An 18,660-nucleotide genomic window follows, 5' to 3' on the forward strand; every position below is an offset into this window, starting at 1 on the left:
CATATTAAACATGAAAAATAATCCGTTTCAGGGTGGATTTGGTACCACTAAGAACTCCACAAGACAATAGAAGAGGAAGAAATTTACCGACTACTATTAAGTTAGTCTTTGAGTATTGAACATGAAAAGTAATAAGTTTTGGCATGAATTTGATACCACTAAGAACTCCAAAAGACAATAGGTGAGGAAGAAATTTGTTTTTCCATTTCATATAGCAGATGCGATTTAAATTTCTCTACAAATATAAATTAACATGATAGGGCAACAACGGTCTAGGAATACTTTTATTCGTTGTAACCGGAGGATATTAGGTAAAATCAAGAAATTCTTAGGTATTTTAGAAAATTTAAATAAATAAATATTAAGAAATTTGCTAACAAATAAAGCCCTAAAAAAATTAGGAGTTATTAAAACCGAGCGAAATTTCTTCGTGCCGCCAGGCAGGCGGCAGACCTCTCGTACGAATTGAGATCCCTCAAGGGCCTCAACTACTCTCTCTCTTTGTGGCGTTTTAAAACCCTAAAACTCACCATCCCAAGAGGTCCAATCTCTCTCCCTGCTAACCTCTCACTAAAGCCAGTCCTTCTGCAGCTCACTCATGGCTGAAGCTAGGGACCAAGGCGAACCCACATTTCCAGCGAAGCGCAAACCCGATCTCAGCTGCGGCGACCAGCCCGACTGCCCCAACAAAACCCAGAAGCTTGAAGTTCCCGATGACAGTCCGTCGGCTGCGGAAGCTAAAAGTCAAACCCCAGAAAATTTCAACAACAATTCCTCCGCTGGCGAAGAGAAAACCTGTAAGTTTGAAGCCAATGCTGACCTCGAAGACGAAGACGAGGAGGAAGATTACGAAGAAGAAGAAGAAGACGATGAAAAGTCTAATGGGAAGGCGGAGGTGGATCGCAAGGGGAAGGGGATTATGAGAGATGACAAGGGCAAAGGGAAACTGGTAGAAGAAGATGACGACGACAGCGACGATGATTCGAGCGACGGCGGAAGCGAATTCGAAGACGGAGACAGCGATTTGTCGGATGATCCTCTTGCAGAGGTCGATTTGGATAACATTCTTCCTTCGAGGACTCGGAGACGGCAGGTGCAGCCTGGAGTTTACATTGCTAATGACATTGCAAATGAAGTAGAAGACGACAGTGATGACAGCGATGATTGAGTTGAGGAGGAAGGTCAGTAAAAATTGACATTATGTTTCGGAAAGTAGTATTAGTAGTATTAGCAGTAAGTGATTCGATGAGGCTATGCTAATTAGTTGCTGTATTGCGGCCAAGGCTGTGAATACTTTATGTTACTCAATCCAAGTATCTTCCTTTTAGTCCCTATTGGATTGTATCATTTCGTCGGTATTTTCCTCCTTCAAGTTCATATTTGAAGTGTGTATGCATGTGTTATACTTTAACATGGCAGAGTAGTGGCTACAAGCTGTAATTTTAGAAATCATGTGTGAAAACTTGACCAAAACTCACTGTGAACTTTTTGTTAGTTAGGAAGACGAATATTTTGAGAGCAGAGCACAAACATGCCGAACTTTTGAAACAAAGACCTTTTCACTTATTTGTGGAAAGGTAATTCTCTTCGCGTTGACTAGGCTAAGCCTCAATGTATCCCCCTTTCTGAAGTTTTAGTGACATCTCCTCAAAGTCCCTATTGGGGATTTCCGGGTGTTTAGTCTTACTATTTCCACAGCCATCGTTAGGGTTTAAAGCTGGACTGTCTCGCTGAAGAGTTTGCCTTGGCTAAAAATAGCGAGCGCACTTCAAGGAGGAAAAGGGGAGAAGATTCAGTAACCCATAGCTCTAGTTAAGGAAGTGATTTATCAATTGGCCTTTTGAAGAACATCACTTGCCTATGCCAAAGTAGCAGTTCTGACCAAATCACATTGTAGTTCTGAAGTTTATCTTCATACAAGTGGATAATCTGTCATAGGGTATCATGTCTATTATTGTTGATTGGTCCTTGTTCCCATCGCATGGAAAGACCGTTACTTGGAATGGTCCACTGGAGCAGGGAGGACTGATTTTGATGTGATCCTAACCCATAGCATTTTGTTTCATTTAGATCTACTTAATGTGTCCAAATCTCAGTCTTTATAATGTCTGTAGATTATGAATTGTGTAGCCTATGTGGTCGGTCTGGATCTGGAAGACTTCAGGGTCGGTAATATACGCATTGGTTATACCTAATCTTCTTTGCATAGGGAAATCTTGGTATTTACCTGCATGGCTGATGATTGTTTGCTACCTATCTTTATGAGGAATCGAGGACCAAGCTCTATTGGCCCCTATATGTGGTGCCGCTCATGTTTTCCGTTCCATGTTGGTCGTATAAATGTTGCTCTATTTCTTCTCCTCTTGCTTTGGCTGACACAACATATGGGGGTAACTGGAGATGACTATGTCTTAGATTTTACTGGCTGTTATGCACATATTTGTGGACTTGAGAGGTGCAACTTATATGGTCTATGCTTCCCCGCTTCGTCTATCTATGCACTATGCAGGTGGTCTTTTCCTGTTTCTCTTGGTTTTTTCTTTTGGTCTGAGATGATTTTGTATTGAAGTGATTTCCATACAGCCATTTTCTTCTTTTGCACTCTCCTTCTGTTTTCATCCCTTGATTCTCTTTGGATTTATTCAGTACTCGAGCTAGAAAGAAAAGAGGAGTGCAAGGGAGAAAAAACGGGTGTGGAAATCATCTCATTTTCATATGTTGGAATTATAATGCCCCCAACTTGGGCTTTGGCCCATAAGTTGAGATCCTTTCACTTTGGTGGACAGAAAACTGAAAAGGCCTAAAAGCAAGTCTTAATCTCCATATTAAGGCCATTAGCTAGCGATCCGATAAATCTGCGCCTGGCTGGACCATCTGTCGTTCTGATAGACGTTATGAATTGAACTCCCACTCCATAGCCTAGCCCTTGTCAACTGTAATTCTTCTTCTCCCTTTATCTTCCAAGAGGGGAAGGGAAGATGACATCATCATCATCATCAACAACCTAGCTAGCTATTAGCTAACAGTAACAACAGTTATGTGGTCCTTTCTGTCTTTCTCTCTTGTTGTCTTGTTACATGGATATTATGTAGTTTTGATCTGGAGACCAATACCACCACGGCGAACACGACGACCACGACCACGACCACCCATTCATATTGTCTGGGTTTGCTTTGGATTACTTACTATCAAGGCACGAGGGTGGGGACAGATACTTGTAGCCTCTATATCACTTGCTTGGGGTTGGGACCAGGTTTTCTAATATACGCGACAATTATGCGTAGAGTACATTTGAGGACATCTTCTAGTTATATATGACATGCCTTGCCTCTCTCGTCCAGTCGCTTTCAGCCTGCTTTACACCAAACGTTCCAAAAAAACGCAGTACCAGGACCACGGTGCACCTTCAATTCCATGCGTTATGATATCGCATGCCCTCTAACCTCTCTAGCCCTTTCTAGCCCTCTCTACCCTCAATCTTTTTGTTCAAATTTCTTTCCTTGGATGCCAAAGTTTTGTACAACTATAGAGCACACTACAGACACAGACACCCGATAAATTCTTATCTCCGGAAGCATGTATAGGGCACCAGGCACAAGGGGTGCGTGGACCAAAATATAAGGGTTTGATGTGTTGTGTGTATGGTCTGATGGTTACGAGATACCGTCATTCACATTCAAGAATTTTTCCTGACACATACTCTAGTAACTAAATTTAATTACTCGATCTACGATAAACATGTGTCATTTGAAACTTTGAATTATAAAAAAGAAGCGATACTCTTGTCCCCTTAACTAGGTAGTTGTCTAAGCTTGATGAACCTCACATGGGTGCAATACTAGTTAATGATTGAGAGAGCATTTAGAGAGGAAGATGGAAATGATCATGAAGTGTGTTAAAAGTCATATATATACTTCGGTGCCTTTCACCTTGTTGAATCATGTATGATATATTCTTGTCCTAGTCCTTGTAATTATAATTATAATTATATGGGAGTGGGGCTACCAATTATATTTAATTATGGCCCTTTTGGCCTAACCACTCCCTGCTTTCGAATGCAAATTACGATCCTCTGATTGGATGGTTGCATTAAACCAACGTCATCCTTGTATTACGTATTAGTTGTTAGATGTTATGCGGGCGGAGCAGTAGTAAGTACAGTCGTAGGCTAATGCCAGACAAACATTGACAGCCTAGAAACTACTCTGAATAATGTTATATAATCAAGAAAGTTTTATCGAAATATTTCTAGTACGGTTTACTTTAACGAAAAATGATATATTTATTCTAAAAAGTTACTCCTGATATAATTTACTTACAACACTTTTTTGTCTTTTTGATTAAAACTCAAAGTTTTCAAACTATTTTAATTAGTTTTCCTTATAATCTATCTATACTTTTCAGTTTATGAGGAAACTGGATTCTAAATGTGAGTACATGATTAGAAAAGATAATTTCAAGTGTTCGTTCAATTATATAATAACATATAATTTTTTTATGTGGGTTAATAAAGTATTGTCCATGACCAATCATTTTGAACATTTTATGAAAAATCTTGGTACAACAAAAGAGTTGCAGAGAGATTTTTCAATGTAATAGAAACTCGATTTGGTACACCAAATGTAATCAATTGGTTGGAAACTTGTAAAAAAAATTCAAGCAATTTTTTTTTTTTAACAAACGATATTATTTACACTAATAGAGAGGTGATGAGTTTAGCCTCATAATGAGCTAACAATAATGTGATTTAAATTCTCTTTTGGCGAAAATCGAACCTAAAATATCTCAATTACAAGTGAAGAGAAATATCGCTAGACTATAGTATTACTTGGCAATTTCAAGCAATTGTATTATGATATTTGGTGTACCGAATCGTGTCTCTACATTGAAAATTTTCTTGGAGTTGTGACCCATCTTAGGATATTGACCAATGAACTAGCTATACGTGGCGGGCAGGAAGTTGTCAAATGCCAAAAGCAAGGGGATAACAAGTCGCAAAAGAGTATGCCCACCACCACATGGCCATATAAAGGCTCCTCATTTATCCCTATCGAAATTCCTAATCATCTTTTGCTTTGTGGCTTGCTTTCTTTCTTTGCAGCTCACTTGGAAAAATTCAACGCAAGCAGATAGAATTTGGAAAACAAAGCACTAACACGCAACAGCACATCATGATTTGGCATCAACATTTGACTTCACTGTTCACACCGCGTACATTCATAAATAATTAAAACAATCATTGGAGATTTTCTATATATATATTTCTCAAGTACATGTTACGCAATATTTCTTCCACCTTCACTGTTCACAGTTCATAACTCATATTTTTTGCACAATTTTTTATAATACTGACAATAAATTGACGTTAAAATGTAATGTATCAAAAAATTTATAGACAGTCTCATTTTGAAATAATCTCTTTAGAATTTTTCTTATACCACTATACTACACTAGCTTAGCTTCCATAATTGTCACCCTAAAGATACCTATTCCTATGGTACTATTAGCTAGGTACCTAGTCCCATAGTACCAAAGGCATTGAATAACGAACAAGCTCATGGTATTTAGTCCCATAAATTCATCATTAATTTATAAAAAATAAATTGAATGGCTTTCGTTAAATCATTTTAATACTTCAATAGCATAAATAGTATTGTAGAATTTTTGTTAAATGACTGATGCTTGAGGAGTAAAGAGTCTAGCGAATAAGAAAACGTTCTTAACCACTTAACTCGCAAATTTTTTAAACGACATTTGAAGTATCAATCAACAATAATTTTTTGTCAAGAAAACAAATGAAACAAACAAAATCAATAAAAGAAAATGACTTATTCATTTTAGATTTTGTCGTCCTTAAGCATGACATGTTTGGAATATTGGAAACTTCCATACTTGTAGTTGAAGGGTGAGACTTGAGAGCATCTGGCTTGAGAAAGGTTATGGCAAATTACAATACGCAATTGCATCTAATTTGATTACGTTTTATTTCAAGAACAAGTAAACATGCACTTCTGACTAAAAAATGAAAGGGCATTCGCGCCCTTAAAGCCAATCAAAGGGACTCCTCATACCTTTGTAAATCAAGAGGGATATGAGACTTTTTGTTTCACCTGTCAAATTTAGGCAACTAAACATACCATAGAGAGACGATGATGACTTTAGCAACTAAACATGCTGTAGAGAGACGATGATGAGAAGAATTTCAGTAAAAATGTCATTCTTACACTGAATGGAACTACTGTGACATGAAGTCGAGCATAATCAAAATTCAATCACGTGGACATCTTTTGTGAGAAGTAAGAAGTATCTAAATAATGTAAGGAAAACTAATGAAAATTACTTGAAAACTTTGAGTTTTAACGATAAGAACAAAATAAATGGTAAAATAAATAGTACCAGATTGATTTTTTAATATAAAAATATGATTTTTCGTTAAATTAAATAATACCGAGAGTTTTTTTTTTTCGAAGTTTCCAATAATGTAACCTGGGCATCTTTTCCAGATTTGTCTCTAAATTTCAAAATTTTACCGGTTTTGATATCTTGACTGAGAACTATCTGCGCCAACTCTTGTACGGTCCCAGACACCAGCAAGCAAGTGATGCAACCAATTACGTCGGACTATTAAAAGTCACAAATCTTGCGGTGCACCATCACACACTGAATCATATCATCGTGTAAATATGCAACTGCGCTGCGTAATTGGGGAAGAGATTTTATGCTACGCGGGAGAGTGTGTAAGTGCAATACTCGCTCCCGCCATTGCACACGAGCGAGACAAGGAGAAAACGATGCACCTCACATGGGGATGTCGTAGCCGTAGGGAGCGAGTTGAACATACTCGCACGAGTACAAACGAAGTGAGCGAGCAATCTTTATCCAAGACCTGGCATTTTGGTAATTTTACGTCTCAAAGGAATATGATTTTTCCTTTCCTTGACAGTCCATCAATGACTTTGGCAGAAGAGAGAGAGAGAGAGAGACTGAGAGAGAGGGAGAGGCTCGTCGGAAACAGTGACAAGGACACATGCCTGATCACTCATTGGACGGTCAAGATTCGCTTCGTGTTCTCCATTAAGTCACGCAGGGCCGTCGGATGCGAAGTAACCAGGGTTAGTCAATAACAAAGCGGGGTTGGCTCTGGTTCGTGCTGTTGGTTCTCTCCTCATCAGAGTTAAAAGCTTTCGCTTTAACACGGGTTGAGGTTCAAGCTTGAGCCTTCTGGGGTTGAGGCTCTCTCTCTCTCGTTATTTAGAATCATAAGATTTTCCATTTTGTTGATATTTTCTAATTCGGGAACTCGTTGTAGATTCTGAGAGATCTACGGAAAATATTATTCGTCTGTTTTTTTTTTTTTTTTTCCATGCCTGTAATCATCACTTTTTGATTTCCAGATGATCACTCATTAGAATCAAAACAAAAATATTTTCCTTTATTTTCTTCACCCTTTGTATTTTTTTTCTTCTCTCTTTCACTGCAGATCCCAGCTCAGGTGAAACGGATGATGTCAAATAAGATTTTCAATTAAAAAAAACCAGATCTTTGAATATATTTAGATCTGCTGATGTGGTCTCATTCATGTAGTTTTTTCTAAGATTCTCTTTCAAAGGTTTCGGGTTTTTGTGTCAAATTTTGTCACGGATTGAAATCCAGGACACAGATCTTCCACACGGAGAGTGAGAGAGATATGTGAGGTGGGGGTAGTTACTTGTTGGGTTTTTCAATTCATTTTTTGGGAAAGTTGATTTCTTTTGGTTGGATGCTGCTTTGACATTTTTCCCGGGAAAGTGTGGGGTCGAATGGTAAGGAGAGAAGGATGAATTACTTTCCGGACGAGGTAATCGAGCAGATATTCAAGGCAGTGACCTCGCAGAAGGACCGAAACGCGGTGTCGTTGGTGTGCAAATCATGGTACAAAATCGAGAGGTTCAGTAGGGACAGAGTGTTCATCGGGAATTGCTATGCAATCAGTCCGGAGAGAGTGATCGAGAGGTTTCCGGGGCTCAAGTCCCTGACTTTGAAGGGAAAGCCTCACTTCGCCGACTTCAATCTGGTTCCTCATGAATGGGGTGGCTTTCTGCAACCGTGGATTGAAGCTCTCGCCGACGGCCGGGTTGGCCTGGAGGAGCTCCGCCTCAAGAGGATGATCGTCTCCGACGAAAGCCTCGAGCTTCTTTCCAGGTCCTTCCCCAATTTCAAGTCTTTGGTTCTTGTTAGCTGTGAAGGGTTTACCACCGACGGCCTTGCTGCTATTGCTGCCAATTGCAGGTGACAATATCTACTTCCTTTTGTCGATAACTTATAAGATTGTTAATTTCGCTTATTATTTGCTTAATCTGGATTTGTGTTGTGTTGTTCTTGCTTGTTTGTTTTACATGCTCAAATGGAGTTTCTATTTTCTAATTTTTTGACTAATTTGCTATTTAGACCCTCGTTTGACTTATTTGTTCGATTCATATGTATGGAGTGGCGTTTATTCAGCAAAGTTGAATGCAAGTGTTGTTATCTTCAATATTTGTTTCATATTGTGACTTTGTTTTTTGGTTTTTTTTTAAACCAATCTGGGCCATCCAATTTTGTTCTCTTTTACATTTAGGGGGTGTATACAATTGGGAAATGGACAGATTTTAATGGATTTATAAATCCATGGATTTTTATGGACTTTAATTAATTTGTAGAGATTCCATGTAAAATTTTGATTCAATTCCCTCGAAATTTCACGGGAAGATGTGAGATTTGTGGATGCTTAAAATACACTACAAATTCTCTTAAATTCCCTCTAATTCCTCAACTTTTTGAAATTCTTTAAAATCAAATTCTAATTGAATACACCTGGAATGTTATAAACTTCTTTAAAATTCTAATTGAATACACCCAGATTTATAAGGATTTTAATAAACTATCTTAAAATCCGGATTGAATACGCATTGAATTTCAGGGAATCACTTAAAATCCTGATTGAATACTCCTAGTTTCATTAAAAGAATTAAAATCCTTCAAAATCTCAATTGAATACACCCCCGTTAGAGTATGCGGCTTCTATATAGGTAGGTGCTCCCCATGATTCCAATTTATTACTTTCTATATCTTTGCATAATTCATACTGTAAACGGTTAATGGGACATCTCGGGTTTCTTCTTTCAACTGTTTTGTTTTCGAATTTTAACCATGTTTCTATGTTGTGAATGGGAAAGCAATTGAATGGAGCAGTGTGAAGTGTCTCTAGAGTCTATATCCCGATTATCTAAAGTTGCGTTTCACGAATACTTTGAGTTTTGCCTCTCATTTGTGTGCTCTTAACTTCCTCCAACGTTTCTTCTGCGTAGGCTTCTTAAGGAGCTGGATCTGCAGGAAAATGATATTGATGATCATAGAGGCCATTGGCTAAGCTGCTTTCCTGAGAGCAGTACCTCATTAGTTTCCCTGAATTTTGCTTGCCTCAAAGGTGAAATTAATCTACCAGCTCTGGAGAGACTAGTGGGGAGATCTCCTAACCTCAAAGTCTTGAGGTTAAACCGTGCAGTGCCTCCTGACACTCTTCAGAAAGTATTGGCGCAAGCGCCTCAACTAGTGGATTTGGGAACTGGGTCTTATTTTCTGGATCCTGATTCAGATACCTACAATAAACTCAAGGCTACTGTTGTAAAATGTAAATCAATTAAGAGCTTGTCAGGGTTTTTGGAGGTTGGTCCTCGATGTCTGCCCTCTATTTACCCAATATTGGAAAACCTGACATCCTTGAACCTTAGCTATGCTCCAGGGGTTCATGGCAGTGAGTTAATAGAACTAATTCGCCAATGTGTGAAGCTTCAGCGATTATGGGTATGCTCGATTTGTTTTTGCTACAGAAAATGATTCTTACCACAGCTTCTTTACCGAAAAAGAAAAGAACTGATTGATAATTTTTTCTGTTTTTATGCAGATTCTGGATTGTATTGGAGACAAAGGACTAGGAGTTGTTGCCTCGACTTGTAAAGAACTGCAGGAATTGAGAGTTTTTCCTTCTGATCCATTTGCAGTTGGGCATGCTTCCGTAACAGAAGAAGGCCTTGTTGCCATATCTGCTGGTTGCCCAAAGCTTCATTCGTTGCTCTACTTCTGCCAGCAGATGACTAATGCTGCTCTCATAACCGTGGCCAAGAACTGCCCAAACTTTATACGTTTCAGGTTGTGCATCCTTGACCCCACTAAACCTGACGCTGTTACCATGCGGCCCCTGGATGAAGGTTTTGGGGCAATTGTCCAGGCATGCAAGAATATTAGGCGTTTATCGCTCTCTGGCCTTTTAACCGACCAGGTTTTCCTGTACATTGGAATGTATGCTGAGCAGCTTGAGATGCTGTCTATTGCATTTGCCGGGGACAGCGACAATGGTATGCTTTATGTGTTGAATGGATGCAAGAAGCTCCGGAAGCTTGAGATCAGGGACAGCCCCTTCGGAAACGAGGCACTTCTAAAGGACGTGGGAAAGTATGAAACAATGCGATCCCTTTGGATGTCGTCCTGCGAAGTTACCCTTGGAGGCTGCAAGGCACTAGCAAAGGAGATGCCAAGACTGAATGTGGAGATCATAAATGAGAGCGATCAGATGGAGAGTGGCGTCGATGATGAGCAACGAGTGGAGAAGATGTACCTCTATCGCACCCTAGTGGGGAAGAGAAGGGATACACCGGAATTTGTGTGGACTCTGTAGGTGCATTTTCTAGGTTGTCAATTTTTTCTCTTATTGTTTTAACTAGTTTGTACTTTGGTTAGGCCAGTTGATTAGTTGATTTTAGTTGGTGATGAGTTAGTGATAAGGTGTTTAAATTCAGAGAGATTGGCCATTGTATCTATATGCTGCTATAAATAGATTCGAACCAGTATTTCCAATTGCCCTGCTATCAATATCCTCGTGGTGCCCCAAGGCGATTGAATCGGGTACTTGTTTTGGCAACCTGATGAGACTTGGGAGGAGCTAGACAATAGAAGAAATCAAACGTAAACAATTGTGTTCCTACCCTGTATCCAGTATCCAGTATCCAGGCGGGTGGACGATTCATAAACATCGAAAAAAACACACAAGAGAATAAATAAACAGTGCAGCGATTCATAAAACCACACCTAAAATCTGTAGTCTTTACTGCTTGCAACTTACATGTCTTGGGGTAGAACAATGCACGAAACAAGAATAAATAAACAGTGCAGCGATTCATAAAACCACACCTAAAATCTGTAGTCTTTACTGCTTGCAACTTACATGTCTTGGGGTAGAACAATGCACGAAACAAGAATATACTATAAATCATTCCAAAAGCGCCCTCAAGTCTTAACCGACGAACACACTTTGATGCTCAAATTTGTGGAAGGGGCTTCAGAAACAAATATCCATTTTCAATATCATCAAAAGAAGCAGCACTCCTCCAGCAAACAGCAGCAGCATAGCGCAGCCAAACTGCACAAGCAAAAGAAACAACCAATTAGTTCCCTCCCTTATCATTCGAAAGAAATAATTAGCGTAATAACAAATTGAAGATCCCACATGATAGTATAAGCATAATTTAGCAAACCAAACGCATGATCAAAACATATTCGAGATTAAGCAAAGGAATCCTGTTTGCGTTAACCGGAGCGAGCTTGACATGTATTTGGCTTGAAATTTCTCACTCACATTATTTTAGCTATTGTTCATATCAGCTCAGAATTAGGGATGAGCCTAAAAAGCTTAGGAGGGAGTACCTAACGCCTAGGGAGTAACTAACGCCTGGACACAAGTTAAAAACTTTTGTTCAATCCTAGCACCAGGCTTCTTCTAGACGAGCAATGTAAGTGTTCATGATTTGACAGTCCAAGATTAAACCTTTGAAAAACTACAGAAGCGAACACTGTGCCATTATTCATTTGAAAAGCGTATATCCTGAACGAATGTCCGAGCATTATTACATGAGGACAAAAAGGCAAAGCAACATTCTGTATTCCTGTCTTCTGATAAGAATATCAGCTGTGCACGAGGAGAAAAAACTTTCTTAAAACCAATGCACTATCATAATCACATCACATGTGGCTGTCTAGTAAACGTTTACCAGATGTTCAAAAAGTGAACCACCCGTCTATAAGCGCTTGCCACGTGGTGAATTGGTGACATGAGAAAATCTCTCGTGCATAAGATTTGGTGTAGGACAACAACTAGTGATATAGGTGTTGTAAAAAAATCTAACCAAAAGACACTATGACATGTAGGAAAGCTTGAGGATTCAATGCTAGAGGCTAGATAGAGAATTTACTAACAAAAATACTTGGACATTCTCCTATGAAAATTCAAAAGCATAAACCTTTATTTATGCACACAACCATTAATCCAATTCAAAAGTTGGGAGCTTGGCAGTAAATTAGATAAATTTTAATCAAGTTCCAATTGTGTATGTAAGGAACAAAGGAAGAGAATCTGAAATGGGCTGGTAAAGAGTAGACGGCAGAGATGGAAGATTACATACCAGCCTCGTAAGAAAGACATACAACCATCTTGCTCTTGGTAATTGTTATGCTCGCAGTGATAGTGCTCGTATTGCTGCTGCTGCGGAGGAGGTGGCGGAGGGTACCCCTGATTGAAATAACCTTGGTACCCCTCGTACGGTGGATCACGCAGCGGCGGAGGCGGACCGTATCCGTGAGGATACCCAGGTGGTGGTGGTGGATAGCCTTCGTACGGTGGAGGCGGCGGCGGTGGGTACCCTTCATATGGCGGCGGTGGCGGCGGAGCTGATGGGTAGCCCGGCGGCGGATACTGATATCCTTGATTACATAAAAACAAATAATAATATCGATCAGTAAAAAGTAATTGAACAATTGCATTGAAAAGATTTGAAACTCTGAAAAGGAAGCGTGTTTGTTTTGGTTATACCTGGAGGAGGGTAGGGTTCTTGGGGAGCTTTCTGGTAACTCATCTTCTCCGCTGGCTCTCTGTTCCGGATTGCTTAGCCTGATCAAAAGATTTAGGTGAGAATTAATTAAGATAATCGAACATCCTCATATAGTAACCGTGGGTCCCAGACTGTTTCTAACTATATTCGACACGTTTCTGTGGGCTGGCAGGAGGGTGGTTCCTGTCATTCAACGAAATATGCGAGGTTGACTTAAACCCATTGGCATTTGGCGGGTAGATGGATTAGTTAAACTTAAACCCATTCTCTTTCTTCTTGGGCTTTCTATGGGGAGATAAGGCTTATGATTTGCAAACCTCAAAAGCCTAATATAGAAAAAGCCCAATGTAGAAAAAGCCCACTATTCAATTATTGTTGAAATTATTCTTTTATTTTCCTTTTTGTTTTGCCATATGAGATATGTACTAACAACATGAAGCTGTGGATAGGGGTGGGTTCAGTACGGTTATCATACCAAAATTTTCGTACCAATTACTGTACTAAATTTTCGATTTGACAAAATTTAGGGTAAATTACATTTTACCCTCTCAGATTTGGGTTCGATTTCAATTCCTTATAACATCTTTAAAACATTTCAATTTCATACATTTACTATCATTTTATTTCAATTTCATACATCTGTTGGAAAATCCGTTAAGTGATGACATGACAAATATGGGTTCTACATTTGTGCTGACTTAACTACCACACTTGTGCCACGTGGCTAAGCACTTAATAAAAAATTTTAAAATTTTTAAAAAATTAATTAATTAAAAATAAAAAATAAAATAAAATAAACCAGAAACCCGACCCCTTTCTACCCACCTGAGCAACCCACCCTTAAATCAAATACACACACACACACTCTCTCTCTCTCTCTCTCTCTAATCCCTAGCTCCAGAAATCCAATCTCTCCCACAACCTCCCCACCCCACCCAAAAAACCCATATTAGTGTTGATCCTCTCCAAAATCATGTATGCGATGGTCCCAATGGAAGAATTGCAGGGGTCCATGGTCTGAGCCATAATCCAAGGTACTGGATGGCGATGCACTTATTGTCCTGTGCGCCGCGGGCGAAGATGAGGGCCTCCGGGGTGCAGTGGATGAAGAAGGGAGGGTGGGTCCATTTGTTGGGCTCGGCGGGGAGGGAGTCAAGGTGGGAGTTGAGGAGAAGGGAGGGGAGAGAGAGGTGGGACCCAGGCCAGGTGAGGAGGATGGGCTTGGATTTGGACGGGGTGAAATGAAGGGACTAGATTTGGAGGTTTAGGGTTTGGGCGATGGCGGTGAGGAAGGCGATGGGGGAAGCGTAGTTTGGGTTGGTGTGGGTGGTGTTGATTTGGAGGTAGTTTTGGAAGCGACCGACGGGGGTGTCGTTTTGGTGGTCGGAGTGGGCCCCGGTTGTGGCGAGTAAGTGGAGGAGGAGTGTGAGGAGGAATGGGTTGGACATGGTGGCGGTGAAGAGCATCGGAGGTGGATGGGTTTGGGCTCGATGAAGGTGAGGATAGGTTGGGAGGGGAGGGAAAAGATGAGTTTCTGGGTTTGTTTGATTTTTTTTTAAATAAAAAAAATATGGTAAATATTATTATATTTTAAATGCATAAATTTTTTTTTGCCACGTGGCACAAATTTGTCAACCACGTCAGCACAAATGTGGATTCCATATTTGTCACGTCATCACTTAACGGTTTACTTAACGGATTCTCTAACGAATGTATGAAATTGAAATACAATGATAGTTAATGTATGAAATTGAAATGTTTTAAAAATATTATAAGGGATTGAAATCGACCACAAACCTGAGGGGGTAAAATGTAATTTACCCCAAAATTTATTACCATTACCGTACCAAACTTTTGGTATACTGAAGTTCGGTATTGCCAAATAGTTCGGTTGGTATGGTATAGCAATGGTAATTGCCATTTTATTTTGGGACAAAATTTGTTTTTGTGTTTTTTAACACAATCAAGGGTAATTTTTTTTTTTTTGTACCTTTATCTCATACATTGTAGCCTAAATTCATCTATTATTCATCATTCACAATTCACACACAATAATTCAAATGATGCATCAAGATTCATGAAAATTAAGCTTATAATCCAAATAAAAGTTACGAACCAAAACAAATAGAAGTTAAAGTTTCAAACCAAATGAAAATTGGAACTAAACTTCAAAAAGTAAAATTCATCGATCAATTCTTCAAGCTTGAGATGTGGAAGGTTTTGGAGGAGTCATTGAACTTGTAGAAGATTGAGTTTATGTCAAGCTTACATTATAAACAAAGAAAACATATTAGTAGCAAAAATAATTAAAGTTGAAAACCATTTAATAACAAATTTACTAAAAAACTTTGAGCATATCTTACTTGTTCCACTTCTTCCATTTCCTTGTAAAATTGAAGCATATCTTCCGTTTGTTCATTGTAGAAGTTTACTTCATCTATCATAAGTCAATCACTAGAATACACTAGTGCCTCTACCATTTTAGGAGTTAAGGATGTCCTAAAGGGGTCCACAACCCTCATTCATATGCTAAATGCATTTTCACTAGCAACAGTAGAAGTCGGGGTTGCAAATATATCCTTGGCTATTTGTGAAAGAATTGGAAACTCTTTTGTGTTTGATTTCCACCAACTCAAGAGAACAAAGTCACCAACAACAATCCTAGTAAGGTTTTATTTTCAAATTATTGGAATATTATAAATATGTATTATATAATTATATATTATATCATTTATAAATTATATTATATTATATTTTCATAACAATACGGTAATACCATAGTAATGATATCTATTACCTACACCGTACCAGGAAATTTCGGTATGGTACAATACCGTACCATTATCGATTGACATAAAATCAATATGACAAGGTTGACAATTCGGTTGGCACGACAATTTGACAAAAAAATCCATCCCTAGCTGTGGAGGGTTGCATCAATGGATGAAATATCTCATCTAGAAGTCATAGCTGTTGAAGAAAATTACAACTTATTGGCTTTGATAACACGGTTAAGCAACTTCCTCCTCCGCCTGAGTCAACCTTTTCGCTTTCACAGGCCCCGCAGTGACCAATTCCTTTCTCTAAAACTTGATCTTATATATACCTAAATAATTAATTAATTCATAATTCATAAAACAAATACACATCTGATCACATGTTTCTAGAAAGTCTTCAATCACCTCCCGTGTCTGCCATTTCAATTTTCAACCTTTTTTTTCTTTTTCTTTTTTCTTTTTTTTTTTAATTTTTTTTGGACTATCCTATCCACTAAAATTTTCCCGTGTATAAATAAGGTCTCCCAACCAATCAAAAGCACTGCAATTTTCTGCAAACCAAATCGATCACATCCAAATTCCAATCCAAGAAACTCTCAGTCTCACACCACAAAATCATACATTTTACATTTGTTTTGCTATTTCCTTTCCATTGCTCCCAGCCAAAATGAACCACCCCAATAACGAAGCATCCCAACCTCCCCTCTACCCCTCCGTTTCTCCTCCCACACACCAAAACACAAACCCTTTTCTACCAACACCTCCCGCTGAAGACATCAACCCTTTTCATCAAACACCTCCGCCAATGCCGCCATCCTCGTCCGAAGAAACACCTCCTCACGATGCATCCTCACCGCAGAATGAGAAAACCCAAGAACCAAAACAAGCTACTCATGATCAAGATATTCCATCCTCATCAAGCGGCTCATCTCCTCCGTCAATCCCACCAACTCCAAGTGAGGAAGAAAAATCAGCGCAGTGGGGGACTCACGTCATGGGGCACCCTGCCGTCCCAACTAGCCATCCGGACAACAAAAAAGCAGCTCTGTGGGGTGCTGCCGGATCCGAGCAAGCCCAGAATCCCTACCTCCAGTACAAACCCCTTGACAAGTCCAACAACAACAGTCCAATGGAATCCATGCTCCACGTCTTCAACTCCTGGACCAACAAGGCCGAGTCCATGGCCAACAACATCTGGCACAACTGTATGTATATATATTATGTTTCTCATCTCTTATATGTCTATATATGTTACTTTTAACTCATGAACATATTAAGTATCTAAGTGTTGTGTGAACCGCTTCTTGAGAAAGCGATTCTGCCCTTAAGTCTTTTCGCTAGAATTGCTTTATATATGGAAATCATTTGACATGTGCTTATCCTGGCACATCATGTTTTGCTAACAAACGCAGTTGGAGACATTTTTTTTATTGTAGAAAACACTTTTAACTATTCCAGAAGCGCATAAAATTTTAGTGCAGGACGTCGTCTGTCTTATGATCGCTCAAAAATCGATTAAATTGATACAAATTAACTAACATCTAAACTAATTTGATTGATCGATGATATCATGTCAGTGAAAACGGGGACATCGGTGTCTGGAGCTGCGTGGGCGAAGATGAACCTGACTGCGAAAGCAATAACAGGAGGAGGATTTGAGGCCCTGTACAAGCAGACATTTGCGACTTATCCCAACGAGAAGCTGCATAAGTCATTTGCCAGTTATCTCTCCACATCCACAGGACCAGTTGCCGGAACTCTTTACCTCTCTAATTTCCATACAGCTTTCTGCAGCGACCGCCCTTTGTCCTTCACCGCCCCCTCCGGCCAGGTCACCTGGAGCTACTACAAAATCATGGTACCATTGGGAAATATTGCAACTATCAATCCAGTGGTGATGAGGGAAAATCCAAGGGAAAAGTACATCCAGATTGTGACGATCGACGGCCATGATTTCTGGTTCATGGGTTTTGTTAATTACGAAAAGGCGTCGAGGCATTTGACCCAAAGTATTTCAACCTTTGTGGCATCTGGAGTTGCCGTCAAACCAGCCGTTGCTGCTGACAATGACATTGCATACCAGAAGCCTGACAAGGCTGACTATTAGGAGAGCTACTAATCTTGTTAATATTTTATTGCTTCTCTGCTCTGCTCGTGAAATTATATTGTCTTGCTTTTCTTTTACAATTTTTAATTCTCTCACCCGATCGACCGAGATTATTTCGTTCCATTTCCAAATTTCTGGCCTGGCCAGTTATATATACTCTTTCACTGATTGTAATTTCTTGATTGTTATAATACGATAAACCTCCGTGCTTGCTAATCCCACATCAATCACAATCCTCATTTTCGTATCGTCGTAGCCGCACAATAAGCTAATTAAAATGACATATTCTCAGCTAGTATTTTTTTATAACTTCTCCATTTTTAACTTATAAAATCTGTAAAAATACTTCTGGAACTGTGTTTATAAATTGTATGTTGAGACAGCTTCTACAAGGCTTATTTGTTAATTAATGGCGTGCAAAACTGTGATATGTAACTCATATTTTATTCGGTGTTGCAAATATTTAGAAGTCATCATATAAAATCTGTTTTTGATGTCATTTTTTCCACACTAAGTTTCTAAAAATTCAAGAACTCTTAAACCATGTAAGTAGTTAAGATTACTCTGTACATAACTCTTTTATTTTCTGTTCAATCTATTGTAACTTACTGCCAGATATTCAAGCAGTGCATGTGTTTTTTTTTAAATCACATAATAAATGCCTCCTTATTAATTACGAGGATTAGAAATTAGGAAATATGTAACAGATTTGCTTGCAACAACGTCACAATATAACTGACTTGAGGGAAATCTGACCTAGCTAGACATATCCCTAATTAAACAAGTTGGAATTGACCTCATGAAGTAAATAGGGTTTGTTGCCAATCCATTGTACTATTGATAAGGTTGACAAAAAGGGTGAACAAATATATAGAAA

At 39.0% G+C, this 18,660-nt stretch overlaps 4 protein-coding genes across 5 annotated transcripts; 3 read left to right on the forward strand and 1 right to left on the reverse strand.

The window, feature by feature from the left end:
• Positions 1–401: 401 nt before the first annotated feature.
• LOC103404144 (histone H2A.Z-specific chaperone CHZ1-like) lies at positions 402–1,334 on the forward strand. The gene has a single exon (XM_008343026.4). The coding sequence runs from the start codon at positions 599–601 to the stop codon at positions 1,166–1,168; it is 570 nt and encodes a 189-aa protein (XP_008341248.1). The 5' UTR covers positions 402–598; the 3' UTR covers positions 1,169–1,334.
• Positions 1,335–6,864: 5,530 nt separating this feature from the next.
• Positions 6,865–10,872, forward strand: LOC103404145 (protein AUXIN SIGNALING F-BOX 2-like). Its single transcript, XM_008343028.4, has 3 exons — positions 6,865–8,268; positions 9,327–9,822; positions 9,923–10,872. Exons 1-3 carry the CDS (start codon positions 7,817–7,819, stop codon positions 10,691–10,693), a joined length of 1,719 nt encoding a protein of 572 aa, XP_008341250.3. The 5' UTR covers positions 6,865–7,816; the 3' UTR covers positions 10,694–10,872.
• Positions 10,873–11,069: 197 nt separating this feature from the next.
• On the reverse strand, positions 11,070–13,037 carry LOC103404146 (cysteine-rich and transmembrane domain-containing protein WIH2-like). 2 transcript variants are annotated; one of them, XR_011577726.1, is made up of 4 exons: positions 12,881–13,037; positions 12,474–12,771; positions 11,206–11,434; positions 11,070–11,103 (listed from the first exon to the last, which is right to left on the reverse strand). XR_011577726.1 is itself a non-coding variant. In XM_008343029.4 (3 exons), the coding sequence occupies exons 1-3, from the start codon at positions 12,921–12,923 to the stop codon at positions 11,383–11,385; spliced, it is 393 nt and encodes a 130-aa protein (XP_008341251.3). In that variant the 5' UTR covers positions 12,924–13,037; the 3' UTR covers positions 11,070–11,382. The 2 variants fall into 2 exon arrangements, 1 of the variants encoding a protein (XP_008341251.3); XM_008343029.4 differs by having other exon boundaries at positions 11,070–11,434.
• A 3,005-nt stretch (positions 13,038–16,042) lies between these two features.
• Positions 16,043–17,999, forward strand: LOC103404148 (GEM-like protein 5). The gene is made up of 2 exons (XM_029097569.2): positions 16,043–16,881; positions 17,254–17,999. The coding sequence occupies exons 1-2, from the start codon at positions 16,344–16,346 to the stop codon at positions 17,781–17,783; spliced, it is 1,068 nt and encodes a 355-aa protein (XP_028953402.2). The 5' UTR covers positions 16,043–16,343; the 3' UTR covers positions 17,784–17,999.
• Positions 18,000–18,660: the final 661 nt, after the last annotated feature.

The sequence above is a fragment of the Malus domestica genome, chromosome 17 (assembly GCF_042453785.1).
Source record: "Malus domestica chromosome 17, GDT2T_hap1".
NCBI lineage: Eukaryota > Viridiplantae > Streptophyta > Magnoliopsida > Rosales > Rosaceae > Malus > Malus domestica.

Excerpts from the sequence above, each read along its gene's own strand:
- LOC103404144 (XM_008343026.4), top strand. The coding sequence starts at position 599 with ATGGCTGAAGCTAGGGACCAAGGCGAACCCACATTTCCAGCGAAGCGC.
- LOC103404145 (XM_008343028.4), top strand. The coding sequence starts at position 7,817 with ATGAATTACTTTCCGGACGAGGTAATCGAGCAGATATTCAAGGCAGTG. Across the intron at positions 8,269-9,326 it reads GCTATTGCTGCCAATTGCAG|GCTTCTTAAGGAGCTGGATC; the intron begins GTGACAATATCT and ends TCTTCTGCGTAG. Across the intron at positions 9,823-9,922 it reads TGAAGCTTCAGCGATTATGG|ATTCTGGATTGTATTGGAGA; the intron begins GTATGCTCGATT and ends GTTTTTATGCAG.
- LOC103404146 (XM_008343029.4), bottom strand. The coding sequence starts at position 12,923 with ATGAGTTACCAGAAAGCTCCCCAAGAACCCTACCCTCCTCCAG. Across the intron at positions 12,772-12,880 it reads AGAACCCTACCCTCCTCCAG|GATATCAGTATCCGCCGCCG; the intron begins GTATAACCAAAA and ends TATGTAATCAAG. Across the intron at positions 11,435-12,473 it reads ATGTCTTTCTTACGAGGCTG|TTTGGCTGCGCTATGCTGCT; the intron begins GTATGTAATCTT and ends TTGCTTGTGCAG.
- LOC103404148 (XM_029097569.2), top strand. The coding sequence starts at position 16,344 with ATGAACCACCCCAATAACGAAGCATCCCAACCTCCCCTCTACCCCTCC. Across the intron at positions 16,882-17,253 it reads CAACAACATCTGGCACAACT|TGAAAACGGGGACATCGGTG; the intron begins GTATGTATATAT and ends ATATCATGTCAG.